We start from the raw sequence: 21,456 nt of genomic DNA, 5'->3' as shown, positions 1-21,456 counted from the left end.
TCATCTCTGTCTCTGTATCTCTCTCTCTCTCTCTTTCTCATTGCTTATTTTAGGGCCTCACCTAGCAGTGCTCAGATCTTACTCCTAGCTCTGCGCTCAGGGATTACTCCTGGCAGGATTTGGGGGACCATATGGGGTGCTGGGGATTGAACCTGGGTCATGCATATGCAAATGCCCTAAACCCGATACACTTTCTCCTTTTATTAATCATGTGGTGTATTTGTTATAATTAATGGACCAGTACATTCTTATTAAATAAAGTTCAAACTCTATTCTGACTGCCTAACTTCTTACCTCATGTCTTTTTACTGTTTCAGCATTTCATCCAAGATATAGTTGCCATGTCTTCAGAGCCTCTATTTATTTATTTTTTTTTATTTTATTTTTGGGTCACACCCGGTGATGCTCAGGAGTTACTCCTGGCTTTTCACTCAGGGATTACTCCTGGCGGTGCTCAGGGGACCATATGGGATGCTGGGAATCGAACCCGGGTCAGCCTCGTGCAAGGCAAGTTCCCTACCCGCTGTGCTATAGCTCCAGCCCTCCTCATAGCCTCTTTAGTGGTGCCAGTTTCTCAAACTCTTGATTGTTGGATAGTTTGCGAAAGAACTTTGTCACCTTTGGGGGTTGTGCTTTGTTTTGTGTTGCTTCACGGTGCAAACACCCCACAGTTTGGAGCTCTCTGCTGTCTCTCCCGCCCTTCTCACAGCCAGGCCTGGGCTCTGTGTCTCTGGAAGGCTGGAGAGCGGGGTTGCCGTTCACTCCACAGTATGCGGAGGGTGCTTTCTGTTCCCATTACTGGTCACTGCTGGTGTTGACTTTATCGTCTGGTGGAAGTCATGTTGTCAGTTTCCCCACCCGGACACTTACCTTTCTGGACTGTCCTCTTTGAACAGTAGGTACTCTGCACTGACCATGAGTAAGGCCTTGGGGATTATCCCCCACCCTCTGCGGAGTTGATAAACCCATATCATTTATTTGGAATTCTCTGCCTATCCTCCTCCATGTGCTCAATCAGCATTTATATCAATAAAGACTCGTGGATCTTTATTAACATTCTGGGTTACAGTCTGACATTCCTTCATCTGCTTTCTGGCTCAGATTACTCCAGCTTTGGCCGCTATGCTTTCAGTTGACTTCTGTTTTGTCATACTTCCACCCATCACTCTGCATGTGTGTAGGATTTTCTCTGTGTAATGCTTTGTTCCAAGCTCAGTTCATCTATGCCCTGATCAAATCTGAGTCAGCTATTTTTTCTAGATGCTCTGCTTCTTATTATTGGAGAAAGAAATTGGAAGTCAAAAGTTATCTTTCTTTCCACTGGGAATAAATGAATTGACATATTTATCTCTGTTTTTAAATGTCTTTAAGCTTCTGAAACAACAGCCTTTTCTTCATTTAATACAAATGTTTCCATTTTTTCTTTTTTTTTCCTGCGGCAGTGGGGTAGGTCACACCTGGTGGTGCTCAGGGGTCATTGCTGACTGTCCACTCAGGAATTACTCCTAGTGGTGTAATAGGGGCACTATATGGGATGTCAGGATTGAACTCAGATCAACTAGTGCCCTACCTGCTCTACTGTTGCTCCAGCCCTCCTTTTTAAAATTTTTCTTAGTGAAGTAAAACAGTTTTGTTAAGGGAAGTTACTAGTTCTGAGGAAAATGTGAGGTTCTCCAGACAAGGAAAGAGAGAGAAGAAAAGCCAAAGTAAAGAAGAGAGTTCACACCCAGAGCTGGTTTGCGGTAGACTCATGAGTAGGGAGCACCATAAATGACTGCTTTTTAAGTAATGATATCTTGTGTGATAATCTCCTCTAAACTGGAAAAGATTGTATTGCTATGAAAAGGGGAAGTTTGGGGCTGGAGAGATATTACAGCAGGTAGGGTGCTTGCCTTTCATGTGCCCAGTCTGGGTTCTATCCCCAGTATTCTATATGGTCCCCCAAGCACTGCCAAAAGTAATTCCTGAGCACAGAGCCAGGAGTAATCTCTGAGTATTCTGTATATCACCAGATGTAATCACTGTCTGTAGCACTATAGCACTGTCATCCCATTGTTCATCGATTTGCTCGAGCGGGCACCAGTAACATCTCCATTGTGAGGCTTGTTGTTACTGTTTTTGGCATATCGAATATGCCATGGGGAGCTTGCCAGGCTCTGCCATGTGGGAGGGATACTCTCAGTAGCTTGCTGAGTAGCTCTCTGAGAGGGACGGAAGAATCGAATCCCGGGTCTGCTGCATGCAAGGCAAACACCCTAGCCACTGTGCTATCGCTCCAGCCCAAGGTGTAATCCCAAAATAAAAAAATAAAATAGAATAAGACAGGGAGTTATTATAATAATGACCTGAAATGGGGGTGGAGTTTGGGCCACACCTGGCTGTGTTCAGTGTACTCCTGCTCTACACTCGGGGATCACTCCTCGCAAGGCTGATGGGGAGGTGGAGGTGGGACTATATGGGATACCAGGGATTGAACTCGCATCAACTACAGACAAGGCAAGCTCCACACCCACTCTACTGTCTCGCCTACCCTGAAATTAACACTTTGAATTTTAAGTTTTAAAACACTGACTTCCTTTTGTTCTGCTATTTCTGGTATTTTGAAATGCCCATATTGTATGGAATACCATATACTGGGGGACTGGATAGAAGAGACTTGCCTAGGTAAGACAGAAATTGCTTCTTTTAAAAAAAATGGAATCCGGGCTGGAGCGATAGTACAGCGGGTAGAGGGTTTGCCTTGCATGCGGCTGACCCAGGTTCGATTCCCAGCATCCCATATGGTCCCCTGAGCACCGCCAGGAGTAATTTCTGGGTGTAGAGCCAGGAGTAACCCTTGTGCATTGCCGAGTGTGACCCAAAAAGCAAATAACAAAACAAACAAACAAACAAAAACTTGAATCCATGACTCCACACATGCAAAACATGTCCCCCTAACCCAGAGCCATAGCCTCACCTCCAGAAACCAATGGTCTTGATATTGACATTGGCAGTAACTCAGTGTCCTTGCAGAAAATGAAAAATACAAATGGAGGGTCTGGAGAAATAGTGTAGAGAGTAGAGCATCTGCCTTACACAAAGCTGACCTGGGTTTGATCCCCGGCATCCCCTGTGGTCCCCTGAACCTTCCAGGAGTGATCCCTGAGCACAAAGCCAGGAGTAAGCCCCGGACAGTGCCATAAACAAAGCCCAAATGGGACTGCTGCTTTTTTTGTTTCCACCTGATGTCTCACCCTCAAGCAACGACAAAAGGTTTGAATAAAGAGCATCTGTCCTTGAGGCCTGTGGCAACCTTGCTCCCGCTCCAAGTGTTTGTCCGCAGACTGGTTGTTCACACACCAGCACACACTTTCCCTGTCTGTATTGGGCTTGGAGCTGGGCGGTGAAGGCGGCGGAAACCTCTTGGGCTCTCTGCAGTTGTTCTCCTGCTCTGTTACCCACGCAGGTCTCAGCGAGGCGGCCGTCTTCAGCTGCGAGGCTCACAACGACAAAGGGCTGACGGTGTCCAAAGGGGTGCAGGTCAACATCAAAGGTGAGTAGTGGGCCAGCCCCTCTAGCACGCTCTGGGGCTTGGGGAGCCCCCCCCCCAACCTGAGCCTGTCTTTAGTGGCCTTGGGTTAAGCCCTGGCTTCTCCACAGGTTCCCTTGTCACCTTGGAGGAGTCACTTCACCTTTCTGCCATTGGACTTTTCCTCTGCATAAGAGTCAGTCATTACAGAAGTTACTTTGTGGGCCCAAGTGATAGTACAGTAGGGAGGGCATTTGTCTTGTGCACAGCCTACGTGGGTTCCATCCCCAGCATCCCTGAGTACTACCAGGAGTAATTCCTGAGCACAGAGCAGGATTAAACCCTGAGCATTGCTGGTGTGACCCAAAAATCAAAAAAATAATAATAATAAATAAAAATAATTTAAAAAATAAATAAAAAGTTACCTTTGTTCAGGCTTAGTGTATTTCACAGGTTTTGGGCCAAGAGAAATCTTTGCAAAAAAATAGAATGTGATGATTTTGTGAAGTTTATTTTTCTTTTCCTCAGGGGGCCTCAAGTGGTGCATGCAAAGGCCCAAGGGTACCTTGTTCATGACAGTGCAGAGAGAGGGATGCTCCAGAACCACACCTGCTGGTACTCTGGAGGACATGTGGTGCTGGGGATTGAACAGGAGCCTGCCACATGCAGCCTCAATCCCCTGCACTCTCTCTCCAGCCCCATGTGAAACTAAAACACAAACAAAAACAATGGTGTCAGTATCACAGGACTGCTGCAACACTGATTCTATGGGGGCTGGAGCGATAGCACAGCAGTTAGGGCGTTTGTCTTGTATACAGCTGACCTGGGTTCGATTCCCAGCATCCCATATGGTCCCCCAAGCACTGCCAGGAGTGATTCCTGAGTGCAGAGCCAGAAAGAACCCCTGTGCATTGCCAGGTGTGACCCAAAAAGAAAAAAAAAGACAACATTGATTCCATGGTGAAATGCGGAAAATGAGATCATGGAAATAAAAACTCAACAGCGCCTGCTGGCACATGCAGATTAATGCAAGCTGCTTGGGTTTTTATCTCTTACTTTTATTTTTCCTACATTTACCTTGAGTTGGTCAATCTGCAGTGTGCCACAGGGTCATCTGAGCTATGCCACAAGGAATGCCTGAGCACAGAGCCAGGAGTCAGCCCTGAGCACTGCTGGTGTGCCCCCACCCCTCAAAAATATTTGGAAAGGAAAAAGAATTTACCAGTAAATGTATTTGCCTTTCATCATCCTTATCCTCTCTCAAACAAATTCAGGAGGAAAAAGTATGTGTGGTACTGAATCCAGGACTTCCTACCCGCAAAGCCTGCACTTGAATATGTGCTACTTCCCCGGTTCCAAGCAGGCTTTTCTTTTTGAGTGTTTGTATTTGAGTTTTTGTGTATTGAAAAAACACATCTTGAATTTATATTGCTTTTGCTTTTATCCTTGGGGAAATGATAGAAGAGGGAAAAGCAGAACACGTTCGAATGGAAGGTTGGATCATGCTGAGTAGGAATCTCAAAATTACAAAAGACGTTTATGGGGGCTGGAGTGATAGCACAGCGGGTAGGGCATTTGCCCTGCTTGTGGCCCACCCAGGTTCAATTCCCGGCTTCCCATATGGTCCCCCAAGCACCACCAGGAGTGATTCCTGAGTGTATGAGCCTGGAGTAACCCCTGTGCATCGCCGAGTATGACCCAAAAAGCAAAACAAACAAACAAACAAAGAAGTTTATGGGTAAAGGGTTGTGAATGCTTAGTGTTAGTAGGTCGGTCAGCTGCAGACTATGAAGATGCCTTTGAGAAGGTGCCTTCTCAAAATTCATCGGAGTGCTAGAGCTATAGTACAGTGGGTAGGGCACTTGCCTTAACGCAGCCTACCTGGGTCCCATCCCTGGCACCCTCTATGGTCCCACAAGACTGCCAGGAGTAATCCCTGAGCACTGAACACCACCAGGAGTGACCTTAACAAACAGACAAACAGTAAATAAATAGATAAAATAAAAGTTCACTGGAGGGTAAAATGAGCAAAGCAATGGCCAGGATATGAGTCATGGTAGAGCACTTTTCTCGGGTATGAGTCAGCCCAGGATTCCAGCTTCAGCACCAGACCCCCCCCCCCAAAAAAAAAAATGAGCAGATTGAAAGTTATTAATGGAGGAACTATATAACTTCCTTCCTTCATTACCCATCCCATTATTACAATTTCCAAAAGAAATGCTGGGAATTTCAGGAATCCACGAATAGGCGCAGACACTTATACAGACTCTCTTCCCATGCATAAATATCTCAAAATGTAACCATCCTTCAAAGACCCTCTCTACTTTTGACCTCCACCCAAAAGCTCAACGAAGATTTCCTTTCCAGTCGATCCCATTTTGAGGTGTCACTTCCTAAAATGTTGTGCCTAAGCCACCAGGAGTCCCTTTTCCTAAATCTGTTAGTAAGTCTCCTGTGTGTGACCCAAGTTTGATCTGGAAGGCAGGTGCCAGGGGCGATTGTGCAGGCGATCTCTTTAGGGAAATGAGTCAAGGTTGGCTCCTTCCCAGTCACAAAGGAAGTCTCTGTTAGTATTGGCCTAGCTTTGTGCCCAGTACACCGAGCACTCTCTCCCTGGGTCCTGCTCTCCAACGTCTCTGTCTTGCCTGTCCCCTCCTCTCCTCTACCCTGCCCTCCTCTCCTCCCCTCTCCCCTAGTGTCCCCCCTCCCCTTCACTCCTCCCCTCTCCCTGCCCACCCCTCCTCTTCTCTACCCATACCTCCTCCCCTCTCCCCTGCCAACTTCTGAGCCCTCTCCCCTAACCCCCCTTCCCTGCAGCCTCCCCTCTCCCCTGCCCACTTCTCAGCCCTCTGCCCTAACCCCCCTCGCCTGCATCCTCCCCTCTCCCCTGCACTCCTCCCCAGGCCTCTGCCATGTGTGACCCGTCTAGCCCTTTGCTGTGCCATGAAGCAGTGCTGCCCTGTCACTGCAGAGCAGCACTGAACTGGACAGACAGTGACTGGACTCCCTGGTCCCTTCTGGTGCTCCTGCTGCTCTGCTTGCTTCCCCCCGAGTCCTGTTAGCAGGATGAGAGCTCCCAGGTGAGGCAGACCCTGGCGTCAAGCTTCTGTTCTCTGGCCAGACCACTGAGTATTAGTGAAATGAAATCCACTGAACTCCAGCACAGAGTAAGTTCTCAAAAACAGCATTCATCGTTCTTTAGGTTTTTTGTTTGTTTTGGAGGCCACACCCCAGGTGCTCAGGGGATGCTCCTGGCTTTGCGCTGGGCTTGCCAGGGGGCTGTGCAGGGACTAAGCATCAAGCCCAGGCATCCCCGTGCAAAGTTTGCACTCAGCCATTGGGTTATCTCTCCAGCTTGAATCATTTGAATCATCATTTTTGTGTGACTGTGGCTATTAATTAAAGAATTAAGCTTAGCACCAGGAAATAATAGCCCCAGATTCCAAATCTCTCTTCAATTCTAACTGAAACGTCTGACCACGGTCCACATATATTTCATGGTCAGATTGGGGGTCATCGCACTCTCCTTGTGGCCTCACATCCTCCTACCTCTCCCATTCCAAGCAAATAGATAAGTCCTTTGCTCGAACTGACTCTCACCTGTTGGGGTGAAGGGCAGGGGGAGTTTGGATTTTTGGTTCACACTTGGTGGTGCTCAGGCTATGTGGCACCAGGAATCAAACCAGAGTCAGACACGTGTAAGACAAATGCCTTCACCCCATTTTATCTCTCTGGCCTCACTAGTTTCCTTGATCTGAGAACCCTCCTCATCTGCACGCACACACAGTGCTCACAAAGCCCTCCTGGAACCTTCTCTTCTTGGCACAGGATGCCCTGGCTCCCAGATTTTTATGGTCCCTGCCCATTCAGCACCAAGGCAGGGCCCCTGCCTCTATCTGGAGCATCAGCGCCCAGCACTGTCGCCTGAACGGCACACAGCTTGCAGGGCGCCAAGGAGGGCCAGCCTCTCCGGCTTCCCAGGCTCACTCGTGCACGGCCGGCTAATGCTGTCCCCCTCTGCTTCTCCTCCAGACGCTTCTCTTCCAAATGTGTATTTATTTTCCCCACTCTTCAGGTTAGGAAACGAACTTGCTATGCAAGTGTTGGCTGGGTCACTGTGGCCTCCTGTGGCTTATAACCACGCTTGTGTGTCTTTGTCGTTTACACAGCAATTCCCTCCCCGCCAAGTGAAGTCAGTGTCTGCAACAGCACTGCACACAGCATCCTGATCTCCTGGGTCCCGGGCTTTGATGGCTTCTCCCCGCTTAAGAACTGCAGCATCCAGGTAAGTCTCGGGCTGGAGGGGGCGCTCTGGGGACCTCCCTGCCTTTACTCGGCCCCGGAGGATGGATGCTGAAGGCATTCAGCATCTCCACTCACACTCCACTGACCTGCTTCCTGCTCGGTAGCTGCTCAGCCTGTGTCCTGTTGTAGCTCGTGCCCTCTGGATTCTGCTTCCTTTTTGTGCAGGACCCAATGAAAAGAGAAAACTGCATCCCAGGTAGAATATCATGAGGCCAGGAACATTCTCTCTTTTTTTTTTAAGGGATGCAAGATCATCATTATTGAATGAAATTTACTTAGGAAGGCATGAGGGGAGAGAAAGAAAGGAATGTGTGTTCGAGAGAACACAGTCTTCTCTAGAGTGGAAAAAGCGAGCAGAGAGAGAGGCATGTGCAAGGGAAAACGGAATGAGAGTGCAAGCCGGGGTATACATAGTTAAGGTACAAAAACATATCTCCAAATTAGGACTGGCTTGGGGGGCCGGAGCGATAGCACAGCGGGTAGGGCGTTTGCCTTGCATGCAGCCGACCCAGGTTCGATCCCCGGCATCCCATATGGTCCCCCAAGCACTGCCAGGAGTAATTCCTGAGTGCAGAGTCAGGAGTAACCCCTGAGTGTGACCCAAGAAAAAAAAAAACAAATTAGGACTGGCTTGTGGCCAGGAGTTGGGGCTTCCCAGTGGTCCTCAGCTGGTCTCCCCTAAGGCTAGTGGTCAGGAAGGACAAACAGTCACGAGCTAGGCCATCCTTCACACTGAAAGGACCCCCATATCCCGTGGCTCCCAGGGAAAGCTGCAGGTCACAAGCTCGGAGAGATAGAACCAGGAGTTAAGATGCCTGTCTTTGGCCAAGCCCCTGTTCAATCTCCTCACCACAAGATCCCTTGAGCATTGTGGGCTCCCCCGCCCGCAGTCATCTCTGGGTGGCCCAGGTCCTCCCCAGCACTGTCGGGCCTGAGCAGCACCATATCCTGGGGGCTTCACATTGAACCAAGAGGGGGCTGTGGCCTCCCGAGTACCACTTGGGAAGACCCAAATGAAAATCAAAACAAAATAAGGCTGCAAGAGATCAGATAACAGATAGATCATTAGCCTTGCATGCAGCTGACCCAGTTCAATCCCCAGCAACCCATATTGTCCCCTGAGCCCTGTCAGGAGAATCACTTAGCACAGAGCCACAAGTAAGCCCTGAGCACCGCCGAATGTGGCCCAACTCCCCCCCGCCAAAAAAAAAATTAATGAATTAGTTAATTAAAATAACAGTTTCCATCCTAAGACTGCATTTTGCCCAGATGTAGACCTTGCTGTTTGTTTATCTTATGGGAGTAGAGGTGGAGTGTCGTTACACCTCCCGTTACAAGGGTCCTGGCACAGTGCAGACCTCTTCTAGAATTAACATGTAGGCACTCACGTAGCTAGTGAGAGGTAGGTAGGAGGGATTCAAGTTCTGGAGTCTCTCCTGCCCAACAGAGGGCTTCAGACCCTTCACTCCTGTCTCACGAGAACCCTTACATGCTGGAGAGGTTGTTGAAAATGTGGACCATTGGCTGAAGACATGACGATATTCTGCGTTGTACTTTTTGTATCACTGACATTTTTGTATCACTGATTTGTATTTCTGACATTGATGTCAGAAATTGTTTTTTAGCCTCATGAACATCTGGTCTTGTTAGTTGAAAACATTTTCATTTGATCAGGCCAGTCCTGCCAGCCCAACTGAAAGAAGTGACTTTCCTCCAATTTCATGTACTCATAGTCGGTGGTGTTTTTTTTTTTTAATATTCTACGTATTAGCCTTTCTGGACTTCTTGCCTCCCACTCTTGTCTGACAGCTGTTCCTTCTTTGAGGAGTGAAAACATGGGTCATCCCCAAAATAGCCTCTGTCCTCCCCCTGCCACCCCTAGCCTTGCTTAATTCTTGTCCAACTTCATTTGCAAACCTTCCAAGTACTGCTAAGTATGAGGAATTCTTATTCTGTCTACAAATTTCTGGGGAAAGTGCTTGTTTTAGGAGCTTGTTGAGATCTGTTTCTCATGCCACCGTCTTCACTCTTTGGAAGTGTGCTGGTTGGTGTTTGCGGTAGATTCACAGAGTTGCACCAGCATCGCCACTCCCTAAGAAGGTCATGTTGGTAAGGAATGGGGCTCAGTTGTTTCCCTGTGTTAGCTCTTTCTGGTCTGTGTGTCAGATTCATACTGGCATATAGAACTGAACTGGGAAGTGCTCCTTCCTCTTCTGCTTCTTGGAAGAGTTTGTGAAAGACTTTTGGAAGTTGTTTATTAGAAGTCACCCATAAAGCCCTCTACCCCTGAGCTTTTCTTGATGTAACTATTTTGGAATACATTACTCAATATTTCTTGTAGGTGTAAGTCTATTCAGTTTTTCTGTTTCTTCTTATATAGGTTTTAGTAATTTTTATATTTCTATCTAGGAATGGGTTCTTTTCTTCTTGGTATCTAATTTCTGGCATATAATTGGTCATTATACTCTATTATACTCTTTTTTTTTTAAATTAGTAGTAATGTCCTGTCTCTCTCTTTTTTTTTTTAATGTAGGAGTACTGCTATTAATTCAGCCATTGATTGAGCTGATTGAATTGGGCATGAACTCCACAGTAATGTCCTCTTCCTTTCTTGATTTTAATAATTAATATCAGGGCTGGAGCAATAGCACAGAGAGTAGGGCATTTGCCTTGCACGCGGCTGACCTGGGTTCGATTCCCAGCATCCCATATGGTCCCTGAGCACTGCCAGGAGTAACTCCTGAGTGCATGAACCAGGAGTAATCCCTGATAATCTCTGGGTGTGACCCAAAAAGAAAAAAAATAATAATAATTTGTATCTTCCTTGCTAATTTCTTCTATCAGTCAAACTGAAGATTTGTTTATTAATGATTTTGAAGAACTAAAGTTGGATTTTATGATTTTTTTCTATTCTTTTCCTATTCACTCTTTCTTTCATTCCTGCCCTAATCTTTATTTTCTTTCTTCTGTTTAATTTGAGTTGGATTTTTATATTTTTTACATCAAAGTTAGAAAATTGATTTGAAATTTTTCCCTATCAAATATAGACATTTATGTTATCCAGTTTCTTCTGAACACTGCTTTAACTACATCCCATAGATTTGGTATTTGGATTTTCCTACCATTACTCTTAAGTTTTTCATTATTTTCTTGTGACTTTTATATGTATTCTATTTTTATGAGTATGTTGCTATATTTTCACATAGTTAGATTGTCTTCTGTTGTCTGATACTATTCCATTTGTTTAGAGAATATGCTGGGTATGGTTTCCATGTAGCCTTTAAAATTGGTGGTGGGGTGTAGGGTGATGCTCCTAAGCTATTCTTTTTTTAAAAATTTTAATTGAATCACCATGAGATAGTTACAAGCTTTCATGTTTGGGTACAATCACATAATGATCAAACACCCATCCCTCCACCAGTGCACATTCCCTACTACCAATATCCCAGGTATACCCCCCCTTTACCACCCTCCCCCTGCCTCCATGGCAGACAATATTCCCCATATTCTCTCTACTTTTGGGCATTATGGATTGCAACACAGACACTGAGAGGTCATCATGTTTGTTCCATCATCTACTTTCGGCACACATCTCCTATCCCAACTGGTTCCTCTAGTCATCATTTTCTTAGTGATCCCTTCTCTATTCCATCCTTCTCCCCTCCACTCATGAAGCAGTCTTCCAGCCATGGGGCAATCCCCTGGCCCTTGTATCTACTGTCCTTGGGTGTCAGCCTCATGTAGATGTTACTCTACAAATGAGTGCGGTCCTTCTATGTCTGTCCCTCTCTTTCTTTCCAAGCTATTCTCAGCCAATCAAGGGGTCTGTTCAGTGCAAGGTCTCAAGAACATGGTGATGCTCCCCTTGTGGGACTCAAGGGGAGCTGACAGCATCAGCTGCGTGTAAGACATGTACCTTAACCCTGTGCTTTCTCTCCAGCCTCATTCTACCACACTTGGTAAGGCCTGTCTTCTGCTCTAGCTGGTGTTCTTTCCTAGAAAATGTTCCCTGTGCACTTGACGCTGCACAGCCAGAATTATTCTGGCTGGTCTTTAGCTTTGCTCTCACATCGTCTATTTCTTGTTGATCTTCTGCCAGGAGGAGTACAGGGAGCAGTACTCTTACTGACACATGGTCAACCAGGGTGGATCCCTGGTACCCCATATGGCCTCCTGAGCCCCACCAGGGATGATCCCTGAGTACAGAGCCAGGAGTAAGCCCTGAATATCATCAGGCATGGCCCCCCAAAAGACAAAGACAGTAATAATAATAATAATAATAATAATAATAATAATAATAATAATCACTGTCACTGTCATCCCATTGCTCATCAATTTGCTCGAGCGGGCACCAGTAATGTCTCCATTGTGAGACTTATTGTTACCGTTTTTGGCATATTGAATATGCCACAGGTAGCCAGGCTCTGCCTTGCAGGCAAGATACTCTCGGCAGCTTGCTGGGCTGTCCTAGAGGGCTGGAGGAATTGAACCCGGGTCACCCGCATGCATAGCAAAGCCCTACCACTGTGCTATCGCTCAAGCCCAATAATAATAATAATAATAACAACAACAATAATGTATTAATAGTAAAAGTGAGAAACTGAGGTCTTAACTACAGTTATCATTCACTCTATTTTTTTCTTTTCTTTTTTGGGGTCATACCTGGCTATGATCAGTTACCAGATCCTGGCTCAGGGATCATTCCTGGTGATCAACTATATGCCAGGAAAATGCCTTCATCCCTGTACTATCTCTTGGTTCATCAAATATTATTATTATTATTTTGGTTTGGGGGCCACTCCTCATGGTGATTACACATTACTCCTGGCTCAGTGCTTGGGGGTCACTCTGGGCAGTGCTCAGGGGACCAGGCAGTGCCAGGGATTCAGCCCAGACCTTCCTCCAGTCAAGCCTATGCTTAGCTCATTGCAGGGTCTCTCCAGTTCCTTGATTATTTTTTTTAAATATTTTATTTTTTAAATTTGAAGCACTGTGATTTACAGTATTGTTTGTTCACAATTGGGTTTCACGCACAGGCACACGGCATTCTAGCACCACACCCTCCGCCAGAGTGTCCACTTCCCTCCACCATTGTCTCAGGGTCCCCTCCCAACCCCCCTCCTACGCCCCTCCCTGGAAAGCTCAGTTCCACTATTATTTTGGAGGCCTGTATTTCTCCCTTCAGTTCTATCCATTTTTGCTTCATGCACTTCAGGGCTTTGTTGCTGAGAGTTCCCAGGGCACATTTCCTGTGTACAAACACAACTGCCCCTATAAAGGTACATAAGTCACTCGAGGAACATCCCTTTTAAAACTCGCTTCCAGGCTTCTGAGCGGTTTGAAAAGCCCAAGAAGACATGAGGCTGCTTCTACCTTGGGGGGCACTGAAGAAGATGCTGCTCCCAGCTAAGAACACCTCAGTTAAGAATGTTTGGGGTGGGGCTGGAGAAATAGCACAGCGTGTAGGGTGTTTGCCTTGCACGATGCTGACCTGGGTTCAATTCCCAGCATCCCATATGGTCCCCTGAGCACCGCCAGGGGTGATTCCTGAGTGCAGAGCCAGGAGTAACCCCTGTGCATCGCCAGGTGTGACCCCAAAAGCAAAAAAAAAAAAAGAATGTTTGGGGTAGGGGGCTGGAGCAATAGCACAGCAGGTAGGGTGTTTGCCTTGCACACGGCCGACTCGGGTTCGAATCCCAGCATCCCATATGGTCCCCCGAGCACTGCCAGGAGTAATTCCCGAGTGCAAAGCCAGGAGTGACCCCTGTGCATCGCCGGGTAGGACCCAAAAAGAAAAAAAAAGAACGTTTAGGGTAGATGTGAGGTTGAGGTGAGAGTGAGGAGGGGCATTGCAAGGTCTGGAAATGCCTGTCACATGACAGAGGGCCACTTCTGGCTCAGACACTCATCTTTGTCACCTGTCCTTCTCTTTACCCTGGCATTGGGTGGCACACCTGAGAAACCACTCCTGGCTGCTATATTCCAGGACCAGCATGCAGTTTTTACAAGTCTGTGGGCATGAGTGACAACTCTGCATGGATATTCATTTGTTATTTCTAGGAAGTAGCAGTGGGCTGGAGCAATAGCACAGCGGGTAGGGCGTTTGCCTAGCATGCGGCCAACCTGGGTTCAATTCCTCTGCCCCTCTTGAAGAGCCCAGCAAGCTACCCATGGCATATTCGATATGGCAAAAACAGTAACAAAAAGTCTCACAATGGAGACATTACTGGTGCCCGCCCAAGAAAATCAATGAGCAACAGGATGACAGTGACAGTGACAGGAAGTAGCAAATTCAGCAGGGCATGGGGCTTATTCCTTTGGTCATTGTGCTCTGTATCCTGCAGGTGAACAGACAACACATTGCACCCTCCACTTCTGAAGGGACCAAGGAAGGCTTTCAATATTGAAACGCTGACTTGGTAACAGATGAACATTTTGGACAAGACTCCGTCCACGAGCTGGCAGGGCACACCCTTTCACTTCCTCTGCTCCTGACTTGGAGTTCCTTCCTTCACCCATTTTTGGACTCCTGCACCCTTTCTATATTTGACACTCCCACGTACTTCTTGCCACTGCATGCCTTCTTTTTCCCCAGGAGCCACTGAAAACTGTTTTTAGAACCCCAGGACACTGTTTTTAGAACCCCACCTTCTTCCAAGAATAAGCTTTTTCAAAGAGCAACCAGGGGCTGGAAATGCCCCACACTTGCTCCGGAAACGGGGGGTGGGGAGGGGGTGGCAAAGGTTTCCTTAGCCTAAGTTTCAGCCGTGGGTCACCAGGAAGTAGGTGCAGCTCTAAAGAAACAAAAAGGGCTTTTTTGCCAAACAACACCCCCCCGCCCCCTAGATAAGTGCTCAGCTCCACGCTTCTCCTCTGCTGGTCACTGTGCCAATGATGTTGACCCCAGTGCGGTCAGCGAGCTCTGAGTCATGGGCTGCAGGGGCCACGGTATCCTCTGGGGATTTGAAATTCTGAAATGCTTATTTGTGGCCCCTGGTCCTCAGTTTTAGACACCCTGCCTGAGATGATACGAGGTTGTCCCCAAACCCCATGATTGTGATATCCTATTATTATCTTAGTACCTTTGCATGGAGGGTTTCGATTGTTTTCCCACATGGTTTTGATAGTTTCAGTTTGATCTGACACACTTCTGTCTTCTTATGTTTATGAGAGATTAAAAATGTCTTAGCATAGTAGGAATTAGGGGGAATGTGTTGTTTAAAAAATAATAATAAATAAAATGCTTCCCTCTCCACACTTAAGGAAGAAGGGGACACACTGGATGGGAGTTTTGATGTGGGGACTCCCTTGCCTTAACTGTCGTAGGTCATCTGAGGGGGAGTCTGAAGAGGAGATGTGCCAGGTCTGATGGAATGAGAACTCAGAGCAAAGAGCTGATGTGTTTAAAAGAGATTTCACACAAACTTTGTTTAGTGAGATGCAAATACTCTTTCCTGTAGCTCCCCAGTTCCCCTAAATGCCAGAAAATTGACATCCGGGTGTGCTTTTGAAGTTTAGTCTATATTGCAGTGTAGGAGGGAGGTAAAAATAAAGGAAAAAGCTGATATTAGCCAAGAACAGAGTTCCCCAAGTTACCTCATTACATGCTCATTTCTTAAAGCAAGCGTGCCTTCTAAAGCAGGCATTGATCAACGTTTTCTTTGGAGACCAATAGTAAATCTTTAGGCTGGCCGCCACCACCCATGGCATTTATAGATTTTGTAGCATATTTAGTATAATAGCTGAAAGAAGTGGGGAATTGAGGCAACCATGAGAGAGGTGGGGGGTGGCTATTTACTCTATATTGTGACTATTATTTTTGGGGCTTTGGAACCATCCCTGGCAGTGCTTAGGGGACCACGCGGTGCTGGGAATTAAGGCAAAGCCTGCCCCCAGTTCTTTGAGCCCTCTCCTCAGTCCTCTAACTATAATATTAAATGCCAACTCGTCACTGTGTTTTCTGCCACTGCGAGAAAGCTCATTTTAGTCATTTCCCTCAGGTCTTTGGCCATTGCGTGAGTAACACAGGAATGTGTGTAGCCATGAGTGGGACTGACGGAAGTAGGTATTTCCCCTCGGCAGAGAAAAGGCCAGGCGCCCACCTCCTCCTCAGGGTGCCCCACCTTCTCTCTTCACACAGGTCACGGATGCAGATCCGCTGAGTAACGGCTCCGTCAGGATTTTCAACACCTCAGCCTGGCCACAGCTGTACCAAGTCGAGCAGCTGCAGGCTCTGGCTAACTACACCATCGATGTGTCCTGCATGAATGACATCGGCTGGTCAGCACGGAGCGCTGGGATCCTGGCCAGCACCACCGAAGGAGGTAACCGCTGGGCTTCGGGGTAAATAATCGCCCTGGTGGAAGATGAAGAAGCAAGGCGTTCTCCAGAGCCTGATCGGGAGTTTATGGCTTGCTTGCGGTGCTCACACAGCTTCTTGCCAGGGCCACACTTGTTGGACACTGTGTTCCAATATATTTTTTAAGTGGTGCTCAGAGGCTCGCACCCTTTAGCAGTGGTGCTCACATGCACCTGGCGAGTGTGCTTGTAGTGCCAGGGGTCACAGACAACAGAGTCACCCCGAGTGTGCTCAGCACATCTGCCAACACTGGGGATCCAATTCACGGCCCCCTGCTTGCAAGGCCGTCTTTCTCAGCTCCTGTCCAATCCTGGGGACCCTGGGGAGAAAACTGTACTGCGTCGCCAGTGAAAATAGGAAAGAATGCACTTCCTGCCGTACTTACAAAGGGTTTGCAGACAGAACTTATATATTTTCATTGATTAAGAAGATATTAGTCACAGCACATTTGCTTGTCACATTATTTTAAATTAAACCAGCAATGTAAAAACTTTTACTGAGAGCAGCAAACTGGAGAAAACTAATGAAGATGAACATGGCTGGCAGTTACGGAGTGAATCAAATTCAAGGCTTCACCTGCACAATTCACTCGATCCTCAGAGACGGCCCTGCAAAGCAGGCACTCTGATCACTATATTCTCTTTATTTTTATTTATATATTTATTTATTTTTATTTATTTATTTATTTTATTGAATCACCATGTGGAAAATTACAAAGCTTTCAGGCTTACATCTCAGTTATACAATGCTTGAACACCTGTCCCTTCACCAGTGCACATATTCCACCACCAAAACTCCCAGTATACTTCCCACCCCCCGCCCATCCCCCATCCTCCTGCCCCTGCCTGCGTAGCTGATAAATTTCACTTCACTTTCTCTTTGCCTTGCTTACATTCCATATTTCAACACCAAACTCACTATTGTTGTTGGAGTTTCCCCCACAAAAAACAGCTCTGCTGACAAGGAAGCATTTGGTAATTAGTTTTCCATTGCTGAGAATGAAGAGATATGAAGTCTTGGTTTGGGAGTTCTGTATTTTCGTATTTTAGTAACTAAGTCCAGAGATTTATGTTAGAAATTGCATCATTTCCCTTCCTGGGGCAGCATGGAGCTATGGCTTAGTTCACAGTCTTGAGACATTGCTGCAAGCAGCTGCTGGTACCAAAAGTAGTCTAGCTGGCCTCCAGATCATGGTCGATCAGCATCAGAGTGGCCGCACAAACGTGTGGCCGGCCACCCAGGTCGCATCTCAGCGGAGCTCTGATCACTATATTCTCTTTAAACACTGCGACACTTCATTCAGAGCAGAACACTAACTTTACAAATAAAGTAAATCCAAATAAGAGTAAAAGACAGCCCAGTGATACCTCTAATGTTGATTTCCCCTAGTATTAATGATTGCTTTAATTAATTTGGTTGCATTTATTTTAACTTTTATTATGCTAACATTCCAGGGGCTCGTAGGGAGTCTCCTCTCTCTCCAGTGGACAACTTCACCAGAGTTGCCTCTGGTTCTTTGGATGTCCCATGTCCACTGTCTTTCAGGACAGAGAGTGGGAATCTGAGGGAAGACCTGTCTGATGTTTGGGAATTGGCTGGACTCATCTTGCTGACTGCTTCCTGCTCAAACTGGAGAGACCAGTCTCTCCTCCATCTTCATCTTCATCTTTGGCGCCTCAGCCCACAGTCTCTGACCTCTCCATGGTTCTGCGGGGAGAATTGGCTTGTGGAATTAATTGTACTGTCCTTATCTCTTTTTCAACTTTTTATGTTGAAGTTTCTCTTTCACTGTTGCCTCCTCTTTACATTATAGATTCATACAGTTAAGAAACTACTACTGTGGCCAAGGGGTTTTAAGCAGGAGTAGACAGAAAGCCATGGTGAGCAGACCCTGTTTATCAGTAAATTCTATAGCAGATTTGAAAGTCTGTGACTCATAGGCATAAAGTATGTGACTATTACTGTATGACATGTCTCACTAAAATTTGTTGTTCTCATTATGTTAATTTGTAGAATCATCAGAGATAAAGTTATATTATCCCTTTACCTCCCCTTCAGATATATCAGAAATATAAAATTTACTCTTTCCCAAACACAGCATAGAGTATATATATTATTGCTATGTGTTTTATATATAAAATACTTAATTTTTTAGTTTATGAAATGGTCCTTTGATACATATCTTTTTGCAATTTCTTTTTTTCCCATTAGATACTTTTTCATGGTCATGCAATGATGCACCTCATTCTTTTTTTGTGTTTGTTTTTGGTTTGTTTGGGGGTCATACCTGGTAGTGCTCAGGGGTTACGCCTGGTTCTGTGCTCAGAGATCACTCTGGTTCTCAGGGGACCATATGTGGTGCTTGGGATTTAACCCGGAAAGCCCAATGCAAGGCAAGCACCCTACCCGAAGTACTATTTATCTGACCCTCTAGCCCCACTTTATTCTTTTCACTGGCCTGGTAGTCAGTATCCCATTGGAAAGTGTATCAGGTTTTATTTCATTACAATTATTGACCACACATTAGATTTATTAATTTTTGTCACTTAGGCTTTAATTAATAGAACCTTACTGCATAAAATTTTTTCTAGATTACTTTAAAAAATACTTGATCAGAAGCATATTATTTTCATTTTTAATAGATTATAGTCCTGTTTCTCCCTCACAATAAAGAATATAGGGGGCTGGAGAGATAGCACAGCGGGTAGGGCGTTTGCCTTGCACGCGGCCGACCCGGGTTCAAATCCCAGCATCCCATATGGTCCCCTGAGCACGGCCAGGGGTAATTCCTGAGTGCAGAGCCAGGAGTAACCCCTGTGCATCACCAGGTGTGACCCAAAAAGCAAAATATATATATATATATATATATATATATATATAGTAATAAGTAACCCTGACCTGTTCCCAAATCATTTATACATTCCTGTACATAAACGTTTTTTGCAAAATAAATTTTATCTTTATGTTTGTGAGAAAAACAGATCTTGGCATAGGCATATAAACAGGTATGTGAAAATTGATCAACTAGAGAGAAAACCCCATGCTCAATTCTCCATTTTGACATCTAGCCCAGTCATTGACATTTGACCTTCCTGGGCCAGGCAGGGGGCTCATTGTGCTTTGCCTGTAGAAGCCCTTATTCAGTCCCCAGCACAGCAGGGACCCCTGAGCCCTTTGTGGAGCAACCTTCAAGAACTAGGCAGGGAGAGCTCCTAACTCCCCCAGCACTGCTGGATGTGAGTCAGAAACAAAACAAAACACAAAGAAAACATTTGCCCCTCTGATACTCAATGACATGCCGATGGGGATGTGACTCAGCAGTAGAGCACCTGCCTTGTGTTTGTGGGACCCTGAGCTCAATCCCAGGCATTGTGAAACTACTACGTTGCTTCTGCTGCTCTACTCCTGCACTGTACTGTACTATGCTATGCTATTTTCCTCTATGATCATATATATATGTATGTATATATATACATATATATATAGGAGAGCTTGGCAAGCTACTGAGAGTATCCTGCCCACAAGGCAGAGCCTGGCAAGCTCCCTGGCAAGCTCCCCTTGGCATATTCAATTATGCCAAAAGCAGTAATGATAGGTCTCATTCCCCTGACTCCGAAAGAGCCTCCAATCCTTGGGAAAGACAAGTAAGGACAGGCTGCTAAAATCTCAGGGCTGGGAGGAATAGAGACGTTACTGGTGCCTGCTCGAGTAAATCGATGAACAACGGGGTGACAGTGATACAGTGATGCTATGCTATGCTACGCTACATACTGTCTACACTATATACTGTCATACAATACTACTACTTTACATTACTATACTACTACTATACTGCTGTATTACAACTACTATACTACTACCACTACCTTCCATATACTATACTACCACTACTACTAATCCATCTCACAGATGTTTTAGTTGATTGATTGGTCAGCTCTGTCCCATCACCCATCACTGTCTCTGGACTATAAAATGTGGCCCCTTTCTGAACTCAGCTGGGTTCCCCATCTTGTATGTCTCAAATGACACAGGAGTGCTCCACTTGTCAACCCACTTCCCCCACTTTCTCTGGAGAACCCTGTTTCTTGGCTTGCTTAGCAAGAATCTTCCTGGGCCACCCACTGCCATCCGCTGTTTTCCTCAACACAGTACGTGAGGTCCTTACCTGAAATGAGGGTGAGACTCCACTTGAGACCCGTCTCATCTGAGTGCTTTTCCGAGGATGCCCAAAGCCCCACGTCCCAGGAATGAATGTCTCTGTGCTTCTCTTTGGGCTTCTTCACTCTCTCCCTTTTCCTTCGTAGCCCCGTCGGCAGCACCTTCGAATGTCACCGTGTCTCTCAATGTTTACAGCCATAAGGTGAACGTGAGCTGGGTCAGGCCTCCGATGAAGCGGCAGGAAGGGGCCCTGCAGGGCTACCGGATCTCGCACCTGTGGCAGAGCACAGAGACGCAGGTGAGTCAGAGGCTCAGGGCCTGCACTTGGCTCCCTACATTTGTGATTAAAAAGTGGCACCACCTGTGTCAAGTAAGCCGCATTCAAGTGTGAGCCATTTGTGGGTCGTGCTGGTGTTCAATGTGTTAAGATTGTTGCAGAAATATTTATTTTCGTGTAAAAACACCTGGCATTAAGTCGGGAAAAGAGCCTTTCACTGGGATGTAAAGAGAGTTTTGTAAAAATCAAATCAGGGCCTAGAAGAAGAGGACAGCAGCCAGGGCATAGGCCAACCGAGGCTCTGTCACCCCACCAGGAGTGAGCCCCAGCAACTCGGGGTGTGACACCAAAACCAAAACAAATGTAAAAAAAATCAGAGTTCACTGAACAGTTCTTAAATTCTATCTTTGGGGCTTTCTCCAGTCGCTCGCTCATCCTTTCGTTTATTTATTCATTAAATGTATTTAGGATCCAGCCTCTGTTCTTGCCTCTTTCTTCTATGACAAGACAGTGTGTACCACCAGCAACTTTCCATCTTTCCATTTCCTTCTCTCCTTCCTTCCTCCTTATCTTTCCTTCCTCCCTCCCTTCTTTCCTTCCTTCCTTTCATTCCCTCTTTTTCCTTCCTACCCTTTTTCCTCCCTCCTTCCTTCCCTCCCTCCTTCCATTTTTTCTCCCTCCTCCCTTTTATCAATAGGGACACTCCCAGCAGTGCCCAGAGACCTGAGGCCCATGGTGATACAGTGATGCAGTGCTGCCAGCAGTTATTGGTGCCAGGGGTGCCACTCGGCCACATCTGGTGGCCATCTGGGCCATGCAGTGCCACAAATCAAACTTAGTGCCCTGAGT

At 46.3% G+C, this 21,456-nt stretch overlaps 1 protein-coding gene across 1 annotated transcript in view; it reads left to right on the top strand.

Annotated features, from left to right (window-relative positions):
• MERTK (MER proto-oncogene, tyrosine kinase) overlaps positions 1–21,456 on the top strand; it is a 122,654-nt gene that overhangs the window by 64,189 nt on the left and 37,009 nt on the right. The window contains exons 5-8 of the mRNA XM_055122673.1: positions 3,446–3,532; positions 7,678–7,793; positions 15,954–16,137; positions 20,477–20,628. Coding sequence (XP_054978648.1) covers positions 3,446–3,532; positions 7,678–7,793; positions 15,954–16,137; positions 20,477–20,628 — 539 coding nt within the window. The remainder of the gene's footprint in view (positions 1–3,445; positions 3,533–7,677; positions 7,794–15,953; positions 16,138–20,476; positions 20,629–21,456) is intronic.

Source organism: Sorex araneus, chromosome X (genome assembly GCF_027595985.1).
Source record: "Sorex araneus isolate mSorAra2 chromosome X, mSorAra2.pri, whole genome shotgun sequence".
NCBI classification, from domain to species: domain Eukaryota; kingdom Metazoa; phylum Chordata; class Mammalia; order Eulipotyphla; family Soricidae; genus Sorex; species Sorex araneus.
Note: the sequence above shows the minus strand (reverse complement) of the source record. Positions and strands in the feature narration are given on the sequence as shown.